At 40.5% G+C, this 9008-nt stretch overlaps 1 protein-coding gene across 1 annotated transcript; it reads left to right on the top strand.

Annotated features, from left to right (window-relative positions):
• Window positions 1-1184: 1184 nt before the first annotated feature.
• LOC131797131 (uncharacterized) lies at window positions 1185-8480 on the top strand. The gene is made up of 3 exons (XM_066171425.1): window positions 1185-1216; window positions 5126-5442; window positions 7293-8480. Exons 2-3 carry the CDS (start codon window positions 5190-5192, stop codon window positions 8423-8425), a joined length of 1386 nt encoding a protein of 461 aa, XP_066027522.1. The 5' UTR covers window positions 1185-1216; window positions 5126-5189; the 3' UTR covers window positions 8426-8480.
• Window positions 8481-9008: the final 528 nt, after the last annotated feature.

Below are 9008 nucleotides of genomic sequence, written 5' to 3' on the forward strand. Positions count from 1 at the left end.
ACTCAAAAACGAAACAAGCTATCTCCCGTTTGAGAAGTTTCAAGTTGAAGTTTAAAGTGGAACCTACGATAGGATGTATATATTGGGCGAGTGCTTGAAAGGGGTTTACTCAATAGGGGGCAAGTTTATGACGAGCCAAAGTCGGCGAGTTTCCTTTAGCTTGGAAGCAATTAAACTAATAAAGAGAATTTTCCTACGCAGACAAAAATAAGCAGTTCGTGGCTATTACAAGCTTTCCTCTTCAGTTGTAGAAACAATGAACAGAATAGTTATGCATCAAAGGTTGTGTTAAGCGCGATTGTAGTGATTGGCAAAGGGTAAGTACATATCGAGCGGTGCATACGGAAGGAGGTACGCTGAAAACAGTCAGGTCGTTTTACGGTCTGAAGGCACCTGGAAGAGTGCCAGACTGTCTGCCACCTTTTTCTCGACTGTTCGTTACAACGCTTTCTATTCATCCTGAGCGGCTGAACTGCATAAATATGGCCTCTTGCTGATGTAAATGAAACCAATAGTAAACTGATCAGTGGATACGCGTGCGTAAGTTTCGATGTCTCATTCGTTTTCAATTCCTGAAGTATTCTACAGTTTTGGACGCGGTCCAACAAATATCGTAATTTGTCCATGACAAGCAGAGTAATTAATCACAGAAGGCTGAGGCAAACAATTGATCTGCGAGACGCTGATAAATCACAATTTAGTGATAGTTAAGTTCAGCTATAATCTTATCATCCGGTTACTGCCAGGTTTGCTTTCCATGTTTGTTTTCGAGATCCGCTCGCTGAAAGCTTAGGGATATAATTTTCCATTTTCTATGGATCAGTGAGAAGACAATTATGTACGAAGAAGATTTCATTGGCGGCAAACTGAAAATTAGACGATATGACGTATGAACAGACTATTATATGTAAACAGTTTAATATTTGCATGACATGCAGTTGCCTCTCGGCCAATGAAAAGTAAGAAGAATTGTATCGAATGATAATAGAAATTTAAGGATGAAAAAAGTTATTGAAAAGGTATTCGAGGAATATCATGACTTGTCAGTAACAAGCATATTCGAATCGTTAATAAGTTAATAACTGATTTCCGTCACGATATTACGCTTTTCCTCGTCCACCAATTGTAAATTATATATTGAGGTGAATTATTCATACGTTTTGGTTGATTCTTACCGATGATCTATTGGAGGACAAACGTACAGATGACGTCAACGGTAACATCTTTTGCTTCTTTATCATATAAGACAAGTTAATTTCATGTTGCCGTGTGTCTGTTCTGTAATAGATCACAGATGAGGTCGCAGTGCAGCATGCGTTATTCAGATCAATATATATAATGAACAATTTTTTGCACTGTCATGTGCGATATTCGTCGCTCTTTCTTAGAGCAGTCCGCGCAACAGCCTTGAACTGATCCTGTTAAATGGCAGGGTTCAGTCGGCCAAACATGACTTACATGGCTGGCACGTGATAAAAACACCTGTAAACAGCTTCTTGGAAACGAATTCACGACCGGTTTTTTATTTTGTCTATTTTATTGTTTTGTTTTGTTTTTTTTCACGGATCTGAACACCAGATATTCCGATAAGCCTTCCATCGCAAATCTTTCAGGTAAACATTTGGTGATCTTATTCCCATCTTGGTTTTACCGGAATTAGAACAAAGGCGCTGTGTCTTTTGATCGTCCCGAAGCAACATTTTTTTTTTGGTGATGGCAAACGCGGTTTCTGCTTGTCGGAAAGAAATTGAAGAACCAGGCTCTCAGGAAAAAGTCAACTCAGTAATAAAAGCTAGGGACACGCCCATTCCGTTTTATTTCGTTGAAGTTGAAAAATTTGCTTTCTATTCGTATGTAAAAGCCGATGAGGATCTTCCATCAAAATATTTTTGCACAACCAAATAAATAAAGAGAAAGAAAGTGATAGGTCACCAGAATCGTTGACGAGAAAGTGACGATTTACCAAAGGTGATCTTGGCCAAAAAGAGTATTGAAGGAGCTGCCAATTTCAGGTGGCTATCTTCGTTATGTTATGCGCAGTAAGGAGAAGCATAGCGCATTCCTCATTAATGATCTCCGTCTCTTTCCCAGAGCCTCCGGTATGCTCATCCACTGGTCGAGGTTACGAGGGCTCTGGGTGCGAGATTGTAATGACCTTCTACTCGACCTCGTTCCCAAGGTCTTCTCTCTCCTGCACTTTACCGAGGGAAGAAAAGAGGGGAGTTTAAACTGAGTACGAGGAGTCACTAAACGCTTAAGTTTGCCAGGAAATAAAGCTTTTTGTTTAAACCCAGCGTTATTCTTAAATTTTGTTAAAAAATCGCGGCCTCTCGAGACGATGTCCAAGCCTGTGTCGGCCATGTTGATTGATGAGTAAAGCTTTCTCATACCTGTTTTTAAGACGATCTTTGCTAAGTGCCTAAGGCTCTGAGTCAATGGTGTTGTATAGTACTATGTCGAACCACATCACTAAATTAATACGCAGGCTGTGATTAATCAGTTTGGGGTTAAAGTTAATGGTGTACCACACACTACAATTTAATGGTGTTTTGAAGATGAAATCCTTTCCTTTCTATCTATCGCCGAGGGTTGTTAACTTTGCTAGTGAATGAAGACCAAATTTTCTTTAAGTTTTCTTTGAGTTAACTGGTGTTGAAGATTAAACAGCGATTTCGAATCGACACGTTCTGCTATCGACGTGCGCCAGTCTTATTGAAACCGTTCCGTGTGATTGAAAATATCTCCTCAACATATCAGACGCACTGCAGAGAGATAAAAGATATCGTACTTACCTCTCCTCGTCGGTCTGTGCAGCAATTTACAGATCCTCGTCTCAAACTCAAATATTAAGTTTTTTTTTGGCAAAAAACAGTTGCACAAAAAGAATCCCGGGAACGAGTTGGACTTCGGGTTGGACATGGAGTTGGACTCCAAGTTAAAGTTCGCGTTAAGAGTTTGAGAAAGAGTAGGAGTTTATACTTTTTGATTTATACTTCGAGTTAAAGTTCGAGATGGGCATCGAGTTTAAGTTCGATTTGGACCAGAGTTAAAGTTCAGGTGAAACTTCGTGTTGAATTGCCATAAAAATGCTATAAAAATGCCATAAACGAAAAAAAGAAAAAAAAACAAAGTGGAGAGGGTAGGGAACAGGGGCCCCCGCAAAACTGAAGGCAGCCATGTACCTAATTCTGGAATGTTCGCATCCCGGGGAGGATTTCCATGCCAAAGAAGCCGGGAGGCAGCTAAGGGACATCTCACCACTGACCTGTTGCTTTTGACAGGACAAAAACAGCTTCCTCGTCGTAAGATATGTTAAATTTCTCCCCTTACAGGTAAGGAACATCATTGAAGTATTACTCGTTAGAGCTCAGCTAATAGTGCCATACTCTCCTTCGCAGTCGCTCTCTGGGATATATCTTGGGGAGAACGTGGCGTGACATCCCATACCGCAGTCACATCCCGTGACATCCCATACCGCAGTCAATTGGCACCACATCCCGTGACATCCCATGCCGCAAAGAACTGCCGCGAGGGAGTCAATTAGCACCACAGCACAACGATATCACGAGGGTGGGAGGGTGATAGGTCTGTCAACACTTTTTACCATCATGGCACCTTGCGCTTTTTTAATTCACGAGAAAATTTACCCCTCTCATGCACCTGCCTCTACATGGATAGATTTCTCTTAGCGTAAGAGATGGGTATGGCTATCCTACAATTGCTTATTCCTGAATGAAAAATCGTTTCTTGCGAAGGAAGCTGATACTCCAGCGATGAATCATCATGAACTACTTTGATTACTATTTTGGAAAGTGACTCGAAGTCCAACTCGACTGCGACTCGAGCATGCCTCACTCCCACTTTGAGGTCCCGGACGTAGCACGTGCTTAAGTTCGACAAACATGACATATTTATTTTCTAGGAATAAGAAGGCGTTCCCTGCCCCCCCCCCCCCCCCAAGATGTAAAAATTACGTAGTGTTTAGCAGGTGCATCTAAGGTCTTCTGAACTTATATCAAATGACCGAAAAGTGTCAGGAATAATCGGTAATCTTTGGCAGCACAACCCAATCTCGATTTTGCCCTTTCCTAATGAATAACATAAATGTGACTCAATGACTATGAAATAACCAAGACTGTCATACGCGCGCGCTCTCATTTGTTGTCAGTCGGTGTTTGGATGGGGTATGTAAAAATAGTTTGATGTGTTACATGGGCACACAATTTCGAGAAAAATTTTTTAAAAGCCAGCAACAGAAGATCCTCTGGAAAGTGACTCGAAGTCCAACTCAACTGCGAGTGCCATTTACTCAGCTTCACCTAAGACCTGGAGTGGTTGGGACAATCTTCGAAAGTCGTGCCGACACGAAACACAATCGAAGATTTATACAAATGTCTCTTATTTTTAAACCAAGGCCTTCATTATTGATGATTCAGTAAGGCTGTTCGTTCACCAGCGCATAGGCTTGATCCAAGGTGTTGAGCAACGCGATCCGGTGAGAGGTCTGGAATAGGGCTTGAACTGCTTAGTGCCAGATCCCGCCGGCCAGCTTTGCTCAAGACAAAATCTTACTCGCGAGCGAAGGAACGTTTTGCGATGCAATGCTTAATACAAGAGCCAGCTCGCAAGTTACCCACGCCTCCACTTGTGTTTACTCATGGTTATATAAAACCATGTGAGGGCGAAAAAAGTCGATCCGACTATCTCGTAAATGATAATATGCGAACAACAGTGCTAGTGCGCTTCAGTTGCTAAAAAACACAATAAGTCTTTATTCCTGACTGCATAAAAGTTTTGTTTTAAAAACTTAAAAGAAAAGATTTACTCGGAATAGTCGCGAATTTCTCCATAGTTTTATTAACGTTAGAATTCGCTTCCTTCTTGCGAATGTGTTTCTTCTTGGTTTGAAATTTTGATTTAGTCCTTCACTTGAGTATTTTAAGTTAACCCAGTATGAGTTTGAAATCAGCCTTAACTCGAAGGTAGAGAGGATCTCGGTCTGATGGACACAAAAATATGACAATAATCCGCTTATTAGACCCTTAACAGCCCGGCCTGTGACGTCACATAGGACGGTCGCGGCATCCAACTACTTATGATCTCTACGTCTCAATTTTTTTTGCAGCTGTTGGCCGGAATTTCGCATCACTGTTTTCTTCTAGAGACTTCTTCTAAATTATAACCACGCCATGGGGGTAACCTGTACGACTCATTATTTTCCTCAGTCGCTTCAGGAATCTGCCTCGTTGTCCTCAAAGCTCTACAAACCATTTCCGAAGAAAAAACGCAGTACTCGCGGCGGTGTAATTATGCAATTAACGGGAGAAGGACTAGCAAGTAGCATCCCTCCACGACACATCAACGACCTGATCTCCTCAGTTCGATATCATTATCAATACCAGTGTTCATTTGCCGCCCAGGATGACTCCGAACTTATTTACGGTGAGAAACGATACACAATATTTAATCACAGATTACATGGTTTAGATTAGAATGTTTCGAGCACATATGCACTTCAAATCCAAAAGGAGCGTTTCCATCAGTGACCAATGACAAAATTCAATATTGCATTTTGGATTTGACCATGTATATTATGTTGTGACGAGAATTGGAAGCCTGTTTAATTTTTAATTTGAAAAGATTGTGATAAACCGATTTTAAAATAACTGTTTCGCTGGTTTCTTTGACAATATTTTGATATGCATGTCAAGATCGTATTCAAGATTTTTTTTTTATATAATTTTATAATGATTTGCTGCAGCCGTACTGTTTTACTTGCACCTGTACACGCATAAATGAAAACAATATTCCCTTTTTATAAGAAATGACGGATTTTCGCCCGGCGTTTCGATCAAGAGACCAAAAAACTTTTTTCCATGAGATTAAAAAAGGAACTAACGGTCATTGAGCGTTCCTTTAAAATTTTGTGTGCGATAAGCTTTGTAGACGAATCGATGAGGAAAATGGCGAAACGTAGGAGGGAATGTCTAGAATATATTTAAGACTGCGTGGATCAAAACGAAAGCAGAAGGTTTATCATAAATGCAAACGGTGTACCTAATTTTCATTTTTGTCAATGTGTGATAATCAAAATAGACGAGCCGACTGATTCAAAGAGCGTTTGCTCTGCGAGGATAAATCGAAGGCACAATCTTAATTATAAATCAGCTATTCTATCATGTTCTTAACAGTTTTGCATAGGACAATAACAAGCCGCACGGTCATTAAAACTCGTTCATGCATCGGTGTCAGCTGAAATCTAATTTTCCATCCTTTCGCAAGATAGGTGGCACAATGTAAGGATCATTTAGCTCCGCGGCCAACCCGCCCTGTCAAATTAGTAGAGAAAATAACCATGTAAACAAGTAACCGTACAAAAGGCTCTCTTGTTTATGGCGGGGCCTTACCTATTCGGGATGGGCGTCGTTTCGCCATTGTAGACTATTGTGATCTAATGGACAAAAAAGCGAAAAGTAAAAACATTAGAAATCAGTCAATCGGTCATTACCTATCGCCTGGGGGGTAGGGTGGGGTTTGAAGGATTTTATCTTTTGGGATGGGGATCAAATGGTTTTCAGGGGGGAAGGAACGGGGATTACATGTCACTAACAGAATATCAATGGAGGACAATAGAAAATTTAAGAATATTACGTAGCCTCGGGAGGGTTAGATAAATTTTGTTGCGACACAATTAAAATCCTTCAACCCCCCACTCCCTCAAGTAATTACTGTTTTTCCAGTTGAAGCGAAAAAAAAAACTGTTTCTATTCGATGTGGTTGGCGCAGCAAATATTTCGTAGTTCTTGGCTGCACTATATTTTGGCTGCTCTTAACAGTGTTTTTTTTAGACACGATGGAGAATTAGATATATTTCATTACGGTATACCGTTTCTTTATCAGTCTTTTATCCTTGCTGCTGGCTAATATACATTCAAATGATAGCAGATAAATGTTGTATACACGAGATATTTTGTTTTCTTAGCTATTAGCGTAATATCATCACTGAATTGAAATTACTTGTTAACTGTAATACCTAATAGAGACACTGACTAGTCTCAGAACTTTTGAAATTTTTTCAACAGTATTTAAATCTACTTTAATATTCATTTCTCTACCACAGTGTTTCACTTCAATGGAAGCTGGGACTTTTAAGTACGTGAATATTCACAACTCAAACTAGGTCCAAAATGTTGCTAATTGTAATCCAATAGATCATTAGTAAGAATACATATGTATATCAAAATGCATGAATAATTCAGCTTATTATTTAATCTTATATGTCTCTTTCCTAGGAGTTGTGGTGGAGCCAACATCTCACTTGGCTAAACATCCGACCTATACTTCGCGCACGTGCACATGGGACTTGGCATCCTCACCCTCGACGGCTATTACCAAGTATCATTGCGCATTAACTTCTGGTCCTTGGTCGATCTCGCCGAATGGGCAACAATTGTGCTGCTTAGCCATGAAACAGGGCGTACACGAAGAGGAAGATCTTTTCTTGTCGAGGTACGACTCTACACCGCAGAAATGTACTCCTTGTAACATCCCAGGAAGTTTGTCGGAATATCGACGGATTTATCCTCAGGAATGTCCGTACTCACACGATGGGAACACGATTGCTTCAATTCGCGTTGTTGCCGGAGCTCTCCAATTGGCAATCACTGCTGCGCGTAACGGAAAGACCATTTGTAGTGAAAGAGTCAGCAAAGTTTGCTTTGGTTTTCGTGGTGCTGTCGTTAATTGCGCGTTCTCTCCAAACGACCGCCTTCTTGCAGTTACTTCCTCGTACGGACAAGTATATTTATTGAACTCTACCAGGTTAACACGGGTGAACAGTTTAGATTGTGTGTCTATTCTGTCTCCCTACAAAGTTTCAGAACTTGCCAATGGAAATCCGGAAGACTTCGTCACGTATTCCGTTTGTGTGTTTGATCCACGTTTCCCTTTCCAAGAGTTCGTCACTTGCGTCCTGTACGCTGGGATAGTAAAGATATGGCAAATGTCATGTTGTGATAAAAAAGATTCAGAGATTCAAAACAGACACACGCTAACCTTCAAAAAGCTATTAAACGTGGTTAGGTATTCTCCCAATGGAACGATTTTAGCTGTGGGAGGAAAAGATGGGACCATTTCTTGTATAAATGTTGATGATGGAACCGTCAGCTTTGTTCTTGATGTCACACAACAGCCACCAGAATTCCACAGTGCTGCAGATGTTTTTCACGTGGCATTCACGCAGAGTGGAGAGCAACTCGCTGCAAGTTACAGCGATGGTTACATACGAATTTGGCAACTGCCGATAGTTTTTGATTTGAAGTTGCTTTGTCGACTAGTGGTTAATGCATGCGTCCCACCCAACAAAGTTCTCCAGCTTCCACTGCCTCTGAGACTTCAAAAATTCCTTCTAAACATAAATTTTTAATGGTTGTGGGGGAACGTCACACGTGGCGTGCGAACTAATGATCCCATGAACACGCAAACCGCCTGAAGAGCGAGAAAACGTGAACGACTATCTCACGATTAGTATAAAGCTTTGATTGGTTGAAAGTAGCTAAGCTAACCATACAATTAAAATCTGAAGGGAAACCTGCTTTTAAAATAAATAGATACAGAATCAGACATGAATGAATTGTTAGCTGTCTCGATCATGTCCCCATTCTATAGAGTTGAGTCCCAGATCATCATCAAATAATTATCTTAAATCTATAATTACAAGAAATAAGCTCAGCGCAAAACCTTACGCAAGAGAACGCAATTCCTCTCTCATGCCACCAAGTTTGTTTCAGGATGTATTTTTTTGGTTATTCGAAGTACACTCACTCCCTTAGTGTGAAGGGAGACGTCGATAGAAACTTTTTAACACTAACTCCTACTGCTCAAGCTTTATCATTTCTTAAGGGAAACGTTTTGAAACTACCTTAGAGAAAGTTGCTATGCAACTGTCGCTCAACATACATAAGTCAGATATAGAAAATTGTAAAAAAAAAAAAAAAGGAAAAAAAAAG

Source organism: Pocillopora verrucosa, chromosome 8 (genome assembly GCF_036669915.1).
Source record: "Pocillopora verrucosa isolate sample1 chromosome 8, ASM3666991v2, whole genome shotgun sequence".
Taxonomy (NCBI): Eukaryota; Metazoa; Cnidaria; class Anthozoa; order Scleractinia; family Pocilloporidae; genus Pocillopora; species Pocillopora verrucosa.

Excerpts from the sequence above, each read along its gene's own strand:
- LOC131797131 (XM_066171425.1), top strand. The coding sequence starts at position 5,190 with ATGGGGGTAACCTGTACGACTCATTATTTTCCTCAGTCGCTTCAGGAA. Across the intron at positions 5,443-7,292 it reads TGACTCCGAACTTATTTACG|GAGTTGTGGTGGAGCCAACA; the intron begins GTGAGAAACGAT and ends TCTCTTTCCTAG.